This window comes from Mirounga angustirostris, unplaced genomic scaffold, assembly GCF_029215605.1.
Source record: "Mirounga angustirostris isolate CCGP_5_RB_7025 unplaced genomic scaffold, mMirAng1.0.hap1 SCAF_12, whole genome shotgun sequence".
Classification (NCBI taxonomy): Eukaryota; Metazoa; Chordata; class Mammalia; order Carnivora; family Phocidae; genus Mirounga; species Mirounga angustirostris.
The window spans coordinates 89,297,399-89,315,711 of record NW_026991720.1 but is presented as its reverse complement, the minus strand read 5'-3'; the positions used below and the strand labels follow the sequence as shown (position 1 = coordinate 89,315,711).

At 36.5% G+C, this 18,313-nt stretch overlaps 1 protein-coding gene across 3 annotated transcripts in view; it reads left to right on the top strand.

Moving 5' to 3' along the window:
• COG5 (component of oligomeric golgi complex 5) overlaps nucleotides 1–18,313 on the top strand; it is a 307,029-nt gene that overhangs the window by 134,023 nt on the left and 154,693 nt on the right. For all 3 annotated transcript variants that reach the window (XM_064575411.1, XM_064575412.1, XM_064575410.1), the window contains exon 7: nucleotides 7,056–7,186. In XM_064575411.1, coding sequence (XP_064431481.1) covers nucleotides 7,056–7,186 — 131 coding nt within the window. The remainder of the gene's footprint in view (nucleotides 1–7,055; nucleotides 7,187–18,313) is intronic.

The following is an 18,313-nucleotide window of genomic DNA, read 5'->3' as shown; positions in this document are numbered from 1 at the left end:
TGAAGGCAGACGCTTAACGACTGAGCCACCCAGGCGCCCCTTAATGAGCTTATTTTTAAAAGGAAAAGACAAGGCTTTATCCAGTTACCAGTTAATAATTCTAGCATTAAATTTTCCATGGACAATATCTTTTTGTTTTTCCTGCAGTGCATCTTCTGTTAATCCCATCCAGACTTTGTCCTTTATATCTATTGAAGTTCAGTTTGTATATTACTTTATCCATGTCTTTACTAACATGTTCAGTCTTTTCTCTTTTTGAATATATGAAATACAGTTAAAGCTGTTGTAATGTCCTTGTTTATAATGCTATAATCTATGCCAGTGGTTCATACTTATTTAGTATTTAATGGAAAAATATAAAAATACAAAACCACATTTTTAACGTGTAAGCTACAAATACTATCCACCAAGTTTAAGAATTAGAATATTATAAGCTTGTTGTATCACCTATCTCTACTAACTTTTCTAAATGTTGTTAATGTTTGTATGTGTCCCTAAATAATATATTGCTTAATTTTGCATGTATTAATATAAATCACCTCTTTTTTTTTTTTTAAGATTTTATTTATTTATTTATTTGAGAGAGAGAGAGAGAAACAGCATGAGAGGGGAGAGGGTCAGAGGGAAAAGCAGGCTCCCCGCTGAGCCGGGAGCCCGATGTGGGACTCGATCCCAGGACTCCGGGACCATGACCTGAGCCAAAGGCAGTCGCTTAACCAACTGAGCCACCCAGGCGCCCTAAATCACCTCTTGCTGTGTGTATTCTTCTAAAACTTTTTTCTTCTTCCTTAATACTATTGATGTTGATATTAATGTGTATACCTATCATTGTTTATTTTTACTCCTCTAAAGTAGTATTTTGAATAAATGTTCTATTTTATTCATTTCTTTTCCCGTCAATGGACATTTCAGTTGTTTTCATCTTTGTTTTGTTTTTAACAATGCTGTTATGGGGCACCTGGGTGGCTCAGTTGGTTAAGCCACTGCCTTTGGCTCAGGTCATGATCCTGGGGTCCCGGGATTGAGTCCCTCATCGGACTCCCTGCTCAGCAGGGAGTCTGCTTCTCCCTCTGACCCTCCCCCTTCTCATGCTCTCTCTCTCTCTCAAATAAATAAATAAAATCTTTAAAAAAACAAAACAAAAAAAAACAATGCTGTTAGGAACATTGTACATGTCTTCCAATATACATATATATGAACTTCTCTGGTTTATGTGCCTTGGAACTGTATATTTTGGTCATAGAGAAATTCTTATGGAATCTTATTAAATTATCCCAAATTGATTTTCAAAGTGGTTTTTAGTCATTTACAATGTTTCTCTTTATATACACATGCATATATATATGCATACATATATATACACATCTGCATGCAGATATACATATGTATGTATATATTTATTACACCTAACATGATGATTAATATCTTCCTACCCAAACATATTCACTTTTTTCTTATTTTTAAAGATTACTTATTCCCATAAGCAGAATCATTGATTTAGAGGATGAGAATTCTGTTATTTTCTTAAGCTAGCTACCTTCTTTTAATTTTTCAAATTATTTTTATTTCCCATTTACTCTTTAATATAGTTTTGTTAAGATTATATATGCATAACATACTCAAATAGTTCTACGAGATTTATTATTAAAAAAAGAATAATGCCTTTACCATTTACTTTTCCCCAGAGGCATTCATTTCAACATTTTTGCTGATTTTCAAGGTATTTACCTCCATATCTAAGTAACCTGCCCATGTTTCCACTTTTTAGTTTTTAACTTCTTTGGCTTTCCATAATGAAGCATGAAGATTTAGCCTCTTTCATTTCTTCTGACTTTGAGAACCATCCCAACTTTACACATGAACTTTTCCCTCATCTCTTTTGTTCCAAATCAATAATTTAGTGCTAACATTTTTATGAAAAGTAAATGCAGAGCTGAATCATTTAACAAACTACAATTACTCTTCTTTTTGTTTGTTTTAAACAAAGGAGGATGATGGTAGAGGAAGAGGCAGTGAGGATTTGGGAATCAATAAGGAAGATTTGTGTTGCAAAATAGAAAGAGAAATTGTTAGTTAACAGAAAGTCATAGATTCCATGAGTGGGAGAGGAGCATGAGAATATTTATTTTGCTAGCCAGGTGTAGTACTGATTAGAACACTGTAAGTCTATTAAAATGACAGGCATATATCTTAGTAATAAATAGTTTTTATGCTCTTGAGGTATTGGTTTAGTCTGAAGACTAAAGAAATAAAAAGAAATAGGTAGTCCCAGGAAATAATATAAGAACCAGTCACTGAGATCAAGTGACTGCCTGGGGGCAAAGCATATGAAGTTTATTCTGAAGTTTTAGTGTTTTAAACCAGGACAATGGTAATAGGGGAAACCAGAATTTATTTTTTAGTACCTTAAATTTCAAAGACTTGTGTATATTTGACAAAAAATTGTTTATGATCGTGTTATCCATCCTCTTGATACCTGTGTCAGATGTTTTGGTTGAATTCCTTTTTCTCTAATATTAGATTAAATTTTTCTCAGCGTAATTAAAGAGATGACCAATATCATTTCTTTTCCATCAAAATTAGTCACGTTATTTTCTCGCATCTAAGGAGATGATATGTTAAATCCAAAGGATCATGTTAGTTTCTTCATACATATTTTTGTACATGAAAAGATTCAATAGGTATTTGTAGTAAGTGACTGCATACTCCACATTTATTAAGGTTTAATTGTTAAAGTGTGACTAATGCTGGCATATTTCAAAATTTGGCATTTTAGGACATTTTGTAACATTTTAAAGATTTTCCTTTTTCTTTTTTATTAAACTCAAAATATGAGTTTTTTAATGCTGTCATTGTTCCAACCTGTCTTAATTCCCCGAACGGTTAATTCTGATAAGATTTTTACATTTTTATTCTTTCACTGAGCAAACTGGAATACTATAGGAGGAATACTATCTATCCTTTGAATATAAAGTTTTCTTCTTTCTGAGGCTTGTGGAATTGGCCTCGGATGATCTAGTGAAAAGATGGAAGTCAGATCTGGATTTAAATTCTTTGCTGCCTACTAGCCAGCTGAATTTGTTAATAATTCAATAATATTTCTAGCAAGGTTGTTTAGAATATTACAAATAATGGAAGCATACATTAAAATAATAAAAAGACATTTTGTGTCCAGTTTAATGCGTTCCACATGTTATATGTTCAAAAATTATAGTTATGATTACAGGAATCATCATCATCTTTTTGTCCTTGGTTCCAGTTCCTAGATGTGTTTCACAAAGAGCGGATCTGAAAAGACTTGAAACACTGATACCGATTGTATGGGACAATTAAACAAGAAGGGAGAATTTAGTGTAATCTCTCCATTCTCCTGGTTGGGTGAGTGGGGGGGTTGCTACTTTGTCTGTTGTTTTCCACCCCCCCTTTCTATAATTAATCTCTTTTATTGAAATCCTGGTTTGTGGCGTAATCAGTAAGGAGAATAATAGGGCTCTTTCTCCCTCCCAACCAGTAGAATCCTTTGTATCCCAAATCTAGTATGTATTTTGGTTATTTTTTAAAGTGAGTAGCTGTATTTTTTTTTTTTAAGATTTTATTTATTTATTTGAGACAGAATGAGAGAGACAGAGAGCACATGAGAGGGGGGAGGGTCAGAGGGAGAAGCAGACTCCCCGCTGAGCAGGGAGCCCGATGCGGGACTCGATCCCGGGACTCCAGGATCATGACCTGAGCCGAAGGCAGTGGCTTAACCAACTGAGCCACCCAGGCGCCCGAGTAGCTGTATTTTTTTAAGTGAGTATACAGTATGGATGAACGGGATGGAGCAATTGGAGGAGTTGGTTAGATAATGTGATGGGGCCACTGTTTACCTTAAAAAATTATTGGAATTAATCATTTATATTCCTTTCACCCCTACTAGATGGTAGACTTTGTGAAAAGATAAACAATATTTACTTTCTTTTTGTTCCCATAACACCTAGAATAATACGTTTTATCTTTATCTTTCAGTGGTTGCACCTTTGTGCTTTGTTTTCCTTTTTTAGACTTTGCTACTTGGGGTGAGAAATTAAGTCTGGCTCATTTCTTTGGGGTCTGTGACTTATAAATGTTTGATACTCAATAAATGGTTTGTATGAATGATTTGAATTGTTTCCAGAGTGACAGATCAGCATTCATAAGAATAAAGCAACTTTTGGCTTTATCTCTAGAAATATATAACTGGAAGGAACCTTAAAGTTGATATACTCTAGCTCTTCATTTTTCAAATAAAGCAACTGGTACCAAAGATGGCAAGACTTATATTCAAAAACATATATGGCAGAAATAGAACCCAAGCAGATTCATAGTGTCTTTCCCCTCCTTTTTTTTTCTTAGTTGTGATATATTTCCTCCTTAGGTTACAGAAAAAAAGAAACACATTGATAACCGGCTTGAAAAGAAAATAATGCTTATTTTCTATTGTGTGCATGTCTGTAGTTTGATTCTATATTGTCTAGTAAGTGTTTTAAGGTAAACATAGCATTTCCTCATTGCTGATTACCATGACTGGAGTCATATGTAGTTTTCAAAAAATTCTCTGAAAAATAAAAGTTAAAATTAAAATATCAGATAAAAAACTTTTTGTATTATAATCCACTCCACATTTACATAATAGATTGGTGTATAAAGTACTTTGGCATTCATTAAATTATTTTGATTCTGATGATAGTCTTTTTTTAAAGATTTTATTTATTTATTTGACAGAGAAAGACACAGCGAGAGAGGGAACACAAACGGGGAGTGGGAGAGGGAGAAGCAGACTCCCCGCCGAGCAGGGAGCCCGATGCGGGACTCGATCCCGGGACTCCAGGATCATGACCTGAGCCGAAGGCAGTCGCTTAACCAACTGAGCCACCCAGGCGCCCGATTCTGATGATAGTCTTAAGAGTTATGTAGGGCATGACTTCTATGCTGTTGGCATTTTCCATTTACATTTGCAGATGAAAAAATTGAGGCTCAGTGAGGCCTTATCTTGTGACTGTGATGACCTAGTGAGTAAATTATGAGGCAGAATCCTAAGCCCATATGATTTAAAGGTTTTTCAAAACTCTTTCCAATGTGGTAGTCCAAAGTCCCCTTAGTTATATACATTTAACAAAAATGCTCATGGTTCTACCCTATGACCCAGCAATTGTACTACTGGGTATTTACCCCAAAGATACAAAAGTAGGGATCCGAAGGGCTACGTGCACCCCGATGTTTATAGCAGCAATGTCCACAATAGCCAAACTGGAAAGAGCCAAGATGTCCATCGACAGATGAATGGATAAAGAAGATGTGGTATATATATACAATGGAATATTATGCAGCCATCAAAAAAAGAAATCTTGCCATTTGCAATGACGTGGTTGGAACTAGAGGGTATTATGCTAAGCGAAATAAGTCAATTAGAGAAAGACAAGTATCATATGATCTCACTGATATGAGGAATTCTTAAGCTCAGGAAACAAACGGAGAATTGCTGGAGTGGTGGGGGCTGGGAGGGATGGGGTGGCTGGGTGATGGACATTGGGGAGGGTATGTGCTATGGTGAGCACTGTGAATTGTGTAAGACTAATGAATCACAGACCTGTACCTCTGAAACAAATAATACATTATATGTTAAAAAAAAAAAAAAAGATAGTAGGAAGGGAAAAATGGAGGGGGGATATCAGAGGGGGAGACGAACCATGAGAGACTATGGACTCTGAGAAACAAACTGAGGGTTTTAGAGGGAAGGGGGTGGGGGGATGGGCTAGCCTGGTGATGGGTATTAAGGAGGGCACGTAGTGAATGGAGCACTGGGTGTTATACGTAAACAATGAATCATGGAACACTACATCAAAAACTAATGATGTATGTATGGTGACTAACATAACATAATAAAATAAAATTAAAAAAAAAATGCTCATGGTTAAGGTGCCATTAGCAATAACCACTGTTCAGCTGCCCTTCCGTTTCATTTCCTTGTCATCTTGTGTAGAACTAACTATATATACGGTGTTCAATCAGTAGATATTGGAGTGGACAGGTAACAAAGTGGTTAGTTAGCATTGTAGTAGGCTGTGACTCTGCTTAAGTAAAAAATGGTAATATGTAAGTGCTCAGCATATATTTTAATAAGACTTAAAAAATCACTTCCAATTAAGAGAATATAGTGAAAAACAGATTTGATATTCTGTTGAGTAATTGGAAAACAAAGTAATCTTATATCTAAAGCAGTTATGTTTTTTAGAAATAATTTCTCTTTTAAAATAGAAAATAGAGTTTTAGAACTGAATAAGCTGCTTACTCTTGAAATTTTGACCTTTAGTTTTAACATTTTAGTTACCTTAGATATATCTAAGAGAAGTAAAAAAATAAAAACATAAAAAATAACTTTCTCAAATTCTAAGTATGCACAGTTATTGTTAACATCTTCATAGAGATCTTTTCATGCTTCTTGCTCTGTATAATTCTATAAATAGAATATGTTAATTCTATAAGTAGTTAATTCCTCTTTTAAATTTTTTTATTCAATGATATGAAAATCCCTCAATGTAAGTTGATATTAGGTCTGCATAATCCTATAAACTGACAGCATGATAAGTGCTAGCATGCTAAATTATTTTCATGATTTATTATTCAAATGGTGGACATTTGTTTCAAATATTTTGTTACTATAGAATAACTTTTAGAACTTTCTTGCAGCTTGAGAAATTTCTACGATTTCTAAGATTTCTAAGATCAGGATATTTCTTTATATTAAAATAAATTTGACACTTTTTTATGTAATGTGTTGACATTACTTGGAATTTACTATAATTATAATTTCTATTCTTGCTTTATCAACTCAATCTTATTTAGAATTTTTGCTGCAGAGTAAAGTTATTTATTAAATAGAAAATGTTTATATTTTTTGAAATACAGATTTTGAAAGGGAATAGTGTTCAACAGCAAATCTATAGTATTTTGAAGAATCAGACATGGTATTTCAATACCTTGATATTTATTCAATAGTAAAATACTTAAATGTGTGTTGTTTTTTTTTTTGATAGATTATCTTTCTCAAGGAATAGATCTTTCTGGAATAGAAGTAATAGAAAATGATCTACTTTTCATTGCAAGAGCTCGACTTGAAGTGGAAAATCAAGCTAAGCGCCTACTGGAACAGGGTGTAGAGACGCAGGTAATAAAAGTAATAGCACTCTGTTAATGTGACAAATATGTCATAAGACAGATGAAGATTAAACTTTGAGGTTAAAAAACGAATATATGCCCTCATCACTGAGGAACTGTGTCTACAGTTTGAATTCTACAGAATTGAATTGAGAATAGGGTATAAAGTAAGTACAGGGAAAATTTATTGAATATATGTTTATTTAATTTTAAAAATAGATTCCAGGATTCTAGTATGTAATGTATATGAGATATAGTTTATGTAATGTGTCTATGTATATAGTTAATACCTGTTGAGTATGTTTATTTTGTCTGAGGTACTGTTACTTATTTAAGCCTTTCAGCAACCCAGTAAGGTCAGTATTATTGTTATTTCCATTTCACAAATGAGGAAACTGAGAACTAATTTGTTGAAGATCACACAATTATCTCATGGTATAGTTTGGATCCAGACATTAAGCACTCTAACCCCAGAACCTTGCACCATTAATAAGTGCCTTTATCCATCTATCTATCTATTTTAATTTTTATTTATTGAGAGAGAGAAAGAGAGCATAAGTGGGAGAGAGGGGAAGAGGAAGGAGAAGCAGGCTCCCCGCTGAGCAGGGAGCCAGATGTGAGGCTCCATCCCAGGACCCTGAAATCATGATCTGAGCCGAAGGCAGATGCTTAACCAATTGAACCACCCAGGCCCCCATCTGTGCCATAATTTTAAAAAATTATTTTGACTTGAGATTTCTCTTAAGGTGTCATTTTCCTGATGCTTAATGTTTGGTAGTGGAAGAAATCCAAAGTTATTGATGTAGTTGAATCAACAAATTAGATGTAATCTGTTGTTCTACATTTCTGTTGCACCCAGATATTTTCTCCATTTGTATTGGACCCAAATACAGTTATTAGTGTCTATTTTTTATTTGGATCTTTTAAGCCAGAGATTGTATTTTGTGCATTTGTATTGGACAAAAATAATTTTATAAATATTTAATTCAAGTAGTCTCTAAATCAGGAAGGTACTTATTTGACTTCTGATTCTTAATTGTTAAAATTTAAAAAGCATAACTGAGGGTCACTTACCATTTTTTTTAATTTTTTTTTTAAAGATTTTATTTATTTATTTGACAGAGACACCGCAAAAGAGGGAACACAAGCAGAGGGAGTGGGAGAGGGAGAAACAGGCTTCCCACAGAGCAGGGAGCCCGATGCGGGGCTCGATCCCAGGACCCTGGGATCACGACCTGAGCCGAAGGCAGATGCTCAACGACTGAGCCACCCAGGCGCCCCTCACTTACCGTTTAAAATAAGCTTTTGAAATTATTATATACATAATGAAAATTGAAAAATGATACGTACATACAGAATGAAATGCCACATACACACACGCATATAGAGCAAAATATTGCAATGGGAACACATCTGTGAAATCAAGACCCAGGTGAAGAAATGGGAAACCCCCAGCACTCCTGGATTCCCTTCACTTCTCTCACAGTCACTACTGTCCTTCTTTTCCGAAGGTAACTAGTAGCCCCACTTATAATACTGGAGATAGTTTTACCTGCTGCTGACTGTTCTAACTTTAGGTCTCAATATGAAGATAAACTGCTTATACTGTTAAAAATAAGATACTTGCATTGGGGAGGGTATATGCTCTGGTGAGCGCTGTGAATTGTGTAAGACTGTTGAATCACAGACCTGTACCTCTGAAACAAATAATACATTATTTGTTAAAAAAAAAAAAAAAAAAAGAAGATAGTAGGAAGAGAAAAATGAAGGGGAGAAATTGGAGGGAGAGACGAGCCATGAGAGACTACGGACTCTGAGAAACAAAGTGAGGGTTTTAGAGGAGAGGGGGGTGGGGGGATGGGTTAGCCTGGTAATGGATATTAAAGAGGGCACGTATTGAATGGAGCACTAGGTATTATACGCAATAAATGAATCATGAAACTCTACATCAAAAACTAGTGATGTAATGTATGGTGATTAACATAACATAATAAAATTAAAAAAAAATAAAGCTAAAAAAATTAAAATGTTAGTGCACATGCTCAAAAAAAAAAGATACTTGCATACATCAAATTAGAGAAGATACCTTCTCAAAGAAATAATCAAGCAATTCCAGTTCAACTTTGAATTAAGGTGAATATTTCTAGAGAAAATTAATATCAACCTAGCTCATTTAGTTGTGAGAGAGGTAGCAATATTTCAGAAAGTGAAGGATCCCAGGCCTTTTGTATTCATATAATGTCCATATTATCACTACCTCAGAGATTTCAAACTTTATGCATATTTACTATTTAAAATTTTTCCTGTGAATTTTGTATTGTATATATATGTGTGTGTATATATATATATATTTATGCTTATATCTTTAATTTATGCAACCCTTAGTATTTTATTATATTTCAGAGTCATGGGAATGAAACAAAAAATGGTAGAAAATTAACTAAAATATCATTTTTCAATAGGGGTGGGTGATTTTAACATGTTGCAAAGGAATGGTTACTTTTTTTTTTTATTACGTTATGTTAATCACCATACATGACATCATTAGTTTTTGATGTAGTGTTCCATGATTCATTGTTTGCATATAACACCCAGTGCTCCATGCAGAATGTGCCCTCTTTAATACCCATCACCAGGCTGACCCATCCTCCCACCCCCTCCCCTCTAGAACCCTCAGTTTGTTTTTCAGAGTCCATCGTCTCTCATGGTTCGTCTCCCCCTCCGATTTCCCCCCCTTCATTCTTCCCCTCCTGCTATTTTCTTCTTCTTTTTTTTTTCCAACATATATTATTTGCTTCACGGGTACAGATCTGTCATTCAACAGACTTGCACAGTTCACAGCGCTCACCATTGCACATACCCTCCCCAATGTCTTATCACCCAGGCACCCCATCCCTCCCACACCCCACCACTCCAGCAACCCTCAGTTAGTTTCGAGAGATTAAGAATTCCTCATATCAGTGAGGTCATATGATACATTTCTTTCTCTGATTGACTTATTTTGCTCAGCATAATACCCTCCAGTTCCAACCACGTCGTTGCAAATGGCAAGATTTTGTTCTTTTTGATGGCTGCATAATATTCCATTGTATATATATATACCACATCTTCTTTATCCATTCATCTGTTGATGGACATCTTGGCTGTTTCCACAGTTTGGCTATTGTGGACATTGCTGCTATAAACATCGGGGTGCACGTACCCCTTCGGTTCAATTGCTAGGTCGTAAGGTAGCTCTATTTTCAACTTTTTGAAGAACCTCCATACTGTTTTCCAGAGTGGCTGCACCAGCTTGCATTCCCACCAACAGTGTAGGAGGGTTCCCCTTTCTCTGCATCCCTGCCAACATCTGTCATTTCCTGACTTGTTAATTTTAGCCATTCTGACTGGTGTGAGGTGATATCACATTGAGGTTTTGATTTGGATTTCCCTGATGCTGAGCGATATTGAGCACTTTTTCATGTGTCTGTTGGCCATTTGGATGGCTTCTTTGGAAAAATGTCTGTTCATGTCTTCTGCCCATTTCTTGATTGGATCATTTGTTCTTTGGGTATTGAGTTTAAGAAGTGCTTTATAGATTTTGGATACTAGCCCTTTATCTGATATGTCATTTCCAAATATCTTCTCCCATTCTGTTGGTTGTCTTTTGGTTTTGTTGACTGTTTCTTTTGTTGTGCAAAAGCTTTTTATCTTGATGCGGTCCCAATAGTTCATTTTTGCCCTTGCTTCCCTTGCCTTTGGCGATATTTCTAGGAAGAAGTTGCTGCGTCTGAGGTCGAAGAGGTTGCTGCCTGTGTTCTCCTTTAGGATTTTGATGGACTCCTGTCTCACATTTAGGGCTTTCAACCACTTTGAGTCTATTTTTGTGTGTGGTATAAGGAAATGATCCAGTTTCATTCTTCTGCATGTGGCTGTCCAATTTTCCCAACACCATTTGTTGAAGAGACTGTCTTTTTTCCATTAGACATTCTTTCCTGCTTTGTCGAAGATTAGTTGACCATAGAATTGAGGGTCCATTTCTGCGCTCTCTATTCTGTTCCATTGATCTATGTGTCTGTTTTTGTGCCAGTACCATACTGGCTTGATGATGACAGCTTTGTAATAGAGTTGAAAGTCCGGAATTGTGATGCGCCAGCTTTGCTTTTCTTTTTCAACATTCCTCTGGCTATTCGGGGTCTTTTCCGGTTCCATACAAATTTTAGGATTTTTTGTTCCATTTCTTTGAAAAATGTGGATGGTATTTTGATGGGGATTGCATTGAATGTGTAGATTGCTCTAGGTAGCATTGACATCCTCACAGTATTTGTTCTTCCAATCCATGAGCATGGAACGTTTTTCCATTTCTTTGTGTCTTCGTCAATTTCTTTCATGAGTATTTCATAGTTTTCTGAGTATAGATTCTTTGCCTCTTTGGTTAGATTTATTCCTAGGTATCTTATGGTTTTGGGTGCAATTGTAAATGGGATCGACTCCTTCATTTCTCTTTCTTCTGTCGTTGTTGGTGTATAGGAATGCTCCTGATTTCTGTGCATTGATTTTATATCCTGCCACTTTACTGAATTCCTGCATGAGTTCTAGCAGTTTTGGGGTGGAATCTTTTGGGTGTTCCACATAAAGTATCATATCATCTGCAAAGAGTGAGAGTTTGACTTCTTCTTTGCCAATTTGGATGCCTTTTATTTCTTTTTGTTGTCTGATTGCTGTGGCTAGGACTTCTAATACTATGTTGAATAGCAGTGGTGATAGTGGACATCCCTGCCATGTTTCTGACCTTAGGGGGAAAGCTCTCAGTTTTTCCCCATTGAGAATGATATTCGCTGTGGGTTTTTCATGGATGGCTTTTATGATATTGAAGTATGTACCCTCTATCCCTATACTCTAAAGAGTTTTGATCAAGAAAGGATGCTGTACTTTGTCAAATGCTTTTTCTGCATCTGTTGAGAGGATCATATGGTTCTTGTTCTTTCTTTTATTAAGGTATTGTGCCACATTGATTGGTTTCAGGGTATTGAACCAACCTTGCAGCCCAGGGATAAATGACACTTGGTCGTGGTGAATAAATCTTTTAATGTACTGTTGGATCCTATTGGCTGGTATTTTGGTGAGAATTTTTGCATCCATGTTCATTAAGGATATTGGTCTATAATTCTGCTTTTTGATGGGGTCGTTGTCTGGTTTGGGGATCAAGGTAATGGTGGCCTTATAAAACAAATTTGGAAGTTTTCCTTCCATTTCTGTTTTTTGGAACAGTTTCAGAAGAACAGGTATTAATTCTTCTTTAAATGTTTGATAGAATTCCCCTGGGAAGCCATCTGGCCCTGAGCTTTTGTTTGTTGGGAGATTTTTGATGACTGCTTCCATTTCCTTAGTGGTTATAGGTCTGTTCAGGTTTTCTATTTCTTCCTGGTTCAGTTTTGGTAATTTGTACATCTCTAGGAAGGCATCCATTTCTTCCAGATTATCTAATTTGCCAGCATAGAGTTGCTCATAATATGTTCTTATAATTGTTTGTATTTCTTTGGTGTTGGTTGTGATCTCTCCCCTTTCATTCATGATTTTATTTATTTGGGTCCTTTCTCTTTTCTTTTTGATAAGTCTGGCCAGGGGTTTATCAATCTTATTAATTCTTTCAAAGAACCAGCTCCTAATTTCGTTGATCTGTTCTACTGTCCTTTTGGTTTCTATTTCATTGATTTCTGCTCTGATCTTTATTATTTCTCTTCTCCTGCTGGGTTTAGGCTTTATTTGCTGTTCTTTCTCCAGCTCCTTTAGGTATAGGGTTAAGTTGTGTATTTGAGACCTTTCTTGTTTCTTGAGAAAGGCTTGTATTGCTATATAATTTCCTCTCAGGACTGCCTTTGCTGTATCCCAAAGATTTTGAACAGTTGTGTTTTTATTTTCATTTGTTTCCATTAATTTTTTTAATTCTTCTTTAATTTCCTGGTTGACCCATTCATTCTTTAGTAGGGTGCTCTTTAGCCTCCATGTATTTGAGTTCTTTCCGACTTTCCTCTTGTGATTGAGTTCTAGTTTCAAAGCATTGTGGTCTGAAAATATGTAGGGAATGATCCCAGTCTTTTGGTACCAGTTGAGACCTGATTTGTGACCTAGGATGTGATCTATTCTGGAGAATGTTCCATGGGCACTAGAGAAGAATGTGTATTCTGTTGCTTTGGGATGGAATGTTCTGAATATATCTGTGAAGTCCATTTGGTCCAGTGTGTCACTTAAAGTCTTTATTTTCTTGCTGATCTATTGCTTAAATGATCTGTCCATTTCAGTGAGGGGGGTGTTAAAGTCCCCCACTATTATTGTATTGTTGCCAATGTGTTTCTTTGTTTTTGTTATTAATTGGCTTATGTAATTGCCTGCTCCCATGTTAGGGGCATAGATATTTACAATTGTTAGATCTTCTTGTTGGATAGACCCTTTAAGTAGGATATAGTGTCCTTCCTCATCTCTTATTACAGTCTTTGGTTTAAAGTCTAATTTGTTTGATATAAGGATTGCTTTCTTTTGGTGTCCATTAGCATGGTAAATCGTTTTCCACCCCTTCACTTTCAATCTGGGGGTATCTTTGGGTCTAAAATGAGTCTCTTGCAGACAGCATATCAATGGGTCTTGTTTTTTTATCCAATCTGATAGCCTGTGTCTTTTGATTGGGGCATTTAGCCCATTTACATTCAGGGTAACTATTGAAAGATAGGAATTTAGTGCCATTGTATTGCCTGTAAGGTGACTGTTACTGTATATTGTCTGTGTTCCTTTCTGGTCTATGTTACTTTTAGGCTCTCTCTTTGCTTAGAGGACCCCTTTCAATATTTCTTGTAGGGCTGGTTTCGTGTTTGCAAATTCCTTTAGTTTTTGTTTGTCCTGGAAGCTTTTTCTCTCTCCTTCTATTTTCAATGACAGCCTAGCTGGATATAGTATTCTTGGCTGCATATTTTTCTCATTTAGTGCTCTGAATATATCATGCCAGTCCTTTCTGGCCTGCCAGGTCTCTGTGGATAGGTTTGTTGCCAATCTAATGTTTCTTTCTTTCTTTTTTTTTTTTTAATTTTATTTATTTATTTGACAAAGAGAGACACAGCGAGAGCAGGAACACAAGCAGGGGGAGTGGGAGAGGGAGAAGCAGGCCTCCCGCAGAGCAGGGAGCCTGATATGGGATTCGATCCCATGATCCTGGGATCATGACCTGAGCCGAAGGCAGACGCTTAACGACTGAGCCACCCAGGCGCCCCACCAATCTAATGTTTCTACCATTGTAGGTTACATATCTGTTCTCCCGAGCTGCTTTCAGGATTTTCTCTTTGTCTCTGAGACTCGTAAGTTTTACTATTAGATGTTGGGGTGTTGACCTATTTTTATTGATTTTGAGCGGGGTTCTGTGTGCCTCCTGGATTTTGATGCCTGTTTTCTTCCCCAAATTAGGGAAGTTCTCTGCTATAATTTGCTCCATTATACCTTCTGCCCGTCTCTCTCTTTCTTCTTCTTATGGGATCCCAATTATTCTAATGTTGTTTGGTCTTATGGTATCGCTTATCTCTCGAATTCTGCCCTCCTGATCCAGTTGATCCAGTAGTTTTTTTCCCTTTTTTTTTCTCAGTTTCTTTATTTTCCATTATTTGGTCTTCTATATCACTAATTCTCTCTTCTGCCTCATTTATCCTAGCAGTTAGAGCCCCCATTTTTGATTGCACCTCATTAATAGCCTTTTTGATTTTGACTTGGTTAGATTTTAGTCCTTTTATTTCTCCAGAAAGGGTTTCTCTAATAACTTCCATGCTTTTTTCAAGTCCAGCTAGTATCTTTAAAATCATCATTCTGAACTCTAGTTCCAACATCGTACTAATGTCCATATTGAGTAGGTCCCTGGCAGTCGGTACTGTCTCTTGTTCTTTTTGTTGTGGTGATTTTTTTCCGTCTTCTCATTTTGTCCAGGGGAGAATAGATGAATGAGGGAACAAAATGCTAACAGGGTACGAACGTCCCCAGAAAATATACTCTAAAGAAATCAGAAAAGACCTGAAACCAGGGGAAAAGAAAGGAAAGAAAGAAGAAAGAAAAAGAAAATGAAAAAGATAAAAACAAAGAAAAACAGAACAAAACAAAACAAAAAAACGAATATGATCAAATATGATCAGGCTGGTGCATAGATCAGTGCCACACACTAGAGTTTGGGTGTATTTTGGTCTGTTAGAAGAAAGTGCCTCCCAATATTTTAAAGAAAGAAAAACTTATATATGTACAAAATAAGGGTTCATATGATGAAGGGTGGATGGAATATGACTGTAAAGATGAAAATTATAAAAGATTTTATAAACGGATTTGATAAGTTGTTTGAAAAAAGAAAGAAGAGGATTTAAAAAAGAAAAAAAAGGGAGAGAATGCGATCAGTCAGGAGACTAGAACAAAGCCATACACTAGAGATTTAGGGTATATTTTGATCTGTTAGAAGAAAGTGTATCTCAAAATTTTAAAGAGAGAACAACTTACATATATATGCCAAAAATAAGGGTAACTTCTATGAAGGGATAGAATATGACTCTAAAAATGAAAAATAAAAATGTTTTTTAAAAAAGGGATTGATAAGATGTTGGTTGAAAAAGGGAGAAAGAAAAATTCAAAAAAAAAAAAGTAAAAAAAAAACATTAATTTTGAAAGACTAAAGAATCATGGTAAAAAAGCCATAAATTCTATGTGCAGTATTCCCCTAGTGCTGGGGTTCTGCCTTTCTCATTGATCAGTAAACTTGGTCTTGGCTGGCAGTTCTTGCTGATCTTCTGGGGGAGGGGCCTGTTGCCGTGGTTCCCAAATGTCTTTGCTGGAGGCGGAATTGCCCCGCCCTTGCCCAGTCCGGGCTAAGTAAGCTGCTCGAGTTTGCTCTCTGGAGCTTTTGTTCCCTGCAAGCTTTCCGTACAGCTTTGGAGGCCGAGAGTGAAAATGGCGGCCTCCCAGTCTCTGCCCCGGAGGAGCAGAGAACTCGGGGCCCCACTTCTCAGTGAGCCCCCAGAGAAAAGCAGTCAGTCACTCCTGTCTCCCCGGTCTCTGGCCGCACTCTGTGTTCACCTGGCCTGTGATCAAGTGTTTCTTTCTTTTTTTTTTTTTTTCAATTTTATAATGTTATGTTAGTCACCATACAATACATCATTAGTTTTTTATGTGGTGATCCATGATCCATTGTTTTCGTATAACACCCAGTGCTCCATGCAGTACGTGCCCTCCTTAATACCTATCACTGGGCTAACCAATCCCCCCTCCCCCCTCCCATCTAAAACCCTGTTTGTCTCTCAGAGTCCCTAGTCTCTCCTGGTTCATCTCTCCCTCCAATTCCTCCCCCCCTCATTTTTCCCTTCCTTCTCCTAATGTCCTCCATGCTATTCCTTATGTTCCACAAATAAGTGAAACCATGTGACAATCGACTTTCTCTGCTTGACTTATTTCACGCACAATCTCCTCCAGTCCCATCCATGTTGATGTAAAAGTTGGGTATTCATCCTTTCTGATGGCTGAGTAATATTCCATTGTATATATGGACCACATCTTCTTTATCCATTCATCTGTTGAAGGGCATCTCGGCTCTTTTCACAGTTTGGCTATTGTGGACGTTGCTGCTATGAACATTGGGGTGCATATGGCCCTTCTTTTCACTACATCCGTGTCTTTGGGGTAAATACCTAGAAGTGCAATTGCTGGGTCATAGGATATCTCTATTTTTTAATTTTTGAGGAACTCCACACTGTTCTCCAAAGTGGCTGTACCAATTTGCATTCCCACCAATAGTGTAAGAGGGTTTCCCTTTTTCCACAACCTCTCCAACATTTGTTGTTTCTTTCCCTGTCCATTTTTGCCATTCTAATTGGTGCAAGGTGGTATCTCAATGTGGTTTTGATTCGAATTTCCCTGATGGCTAATGATGATGAACATTTTTTCATGTGTCTGCTAGTCATTTGTATGTCTTCTTCAGAGAAGTGTCTTTTCATATCTTCTGCCCACTTTTTGACTTGATTATTTGTTTTTGGTTGTTGAGTTTGAGAAGTTCTTTATAGATCTTGGATACCAGCCCTTTATCTGTAGTGTCATTTGCAAATATCTTCTCCCATTCTGTGGGTCACCTCTTTGTTTTGTTGACTGTTTCCTTTGATGTGAAGAAGCTTTTTATCTTGATGAAGTCCCAAAAGTTCATTTTTGCTTTTGTTTCACTAGCCTTTGGGGATGTATCTTGAAAGAAGTTGCTGTGGGCAATGTCAAAGAAGTTACTGCCTATGTTCTCCTCTAGGATTTTGATGGATTCCTGTCTCACATTGAGGTCTTTCATCCACTTTGAGTTTATCTTTGTGAATGGTTTTAGAGAATGGTCGAGTTTCATTCTTCTGCATGTGGCTGTCCAATTTTCCCAGCACCATTTATTGAAGAGACTGTCTTTTTTCCATTGCATATTTTTTCCTGCCTTGTCAAAGATTATTTGACCATAGAGTTGATGGTCCGTATCTGGGTTCTCTATTCTGTTCCATTGGTCTATATGTCTGTTTTTGTGCCAGTACCATGCTGTGTTGGTGATCACAGCTTTGTAATATAGCTTGAAATGGGGCAACATGATGCCCCCAGCTTTGTTTTTCTTTTTCAACATGTCCTTGGGGATTTGGGGTCTTTTCTGATTCCATCCAAATTTTAGGATTGTTTGTTCCAGCACTTTGAAAAATGTCATTGGAATTTTGAACGGGATGGCATTGAAGGTATAGATTGCTCTGGGTAGCATTGACATTTTAACAATGTTTATTCTTCCGATCCATGAGCATGGAATATTTTTCCATCTTTTTGTGTCTTCTTCAATTTCTTTCATGAGTGTTCTGTAGTTCCTAGAGTATAGTTCCTTTACGTCTTTGCTTAGGTTTATTCCGAGGTATCTTATGGTTTTTGGTGCTATTGTAAATGGAATCGTTTCTCTAATTTCTCTTTCTACAGTTGCATTGTTCGTGTATAAGAAAGCAACTGATTTCTTTGCATTGATTTTGTATCCTGCCACATTACTGAATTGCTGTATGAGTTCTAATAATTTGGGGGTGGAGTCTTTTGGGTTTTCCACATAAAGGATCATGTTGTCTGTGAAAAGAGAGAGTTCGAATTCTTATTTGCC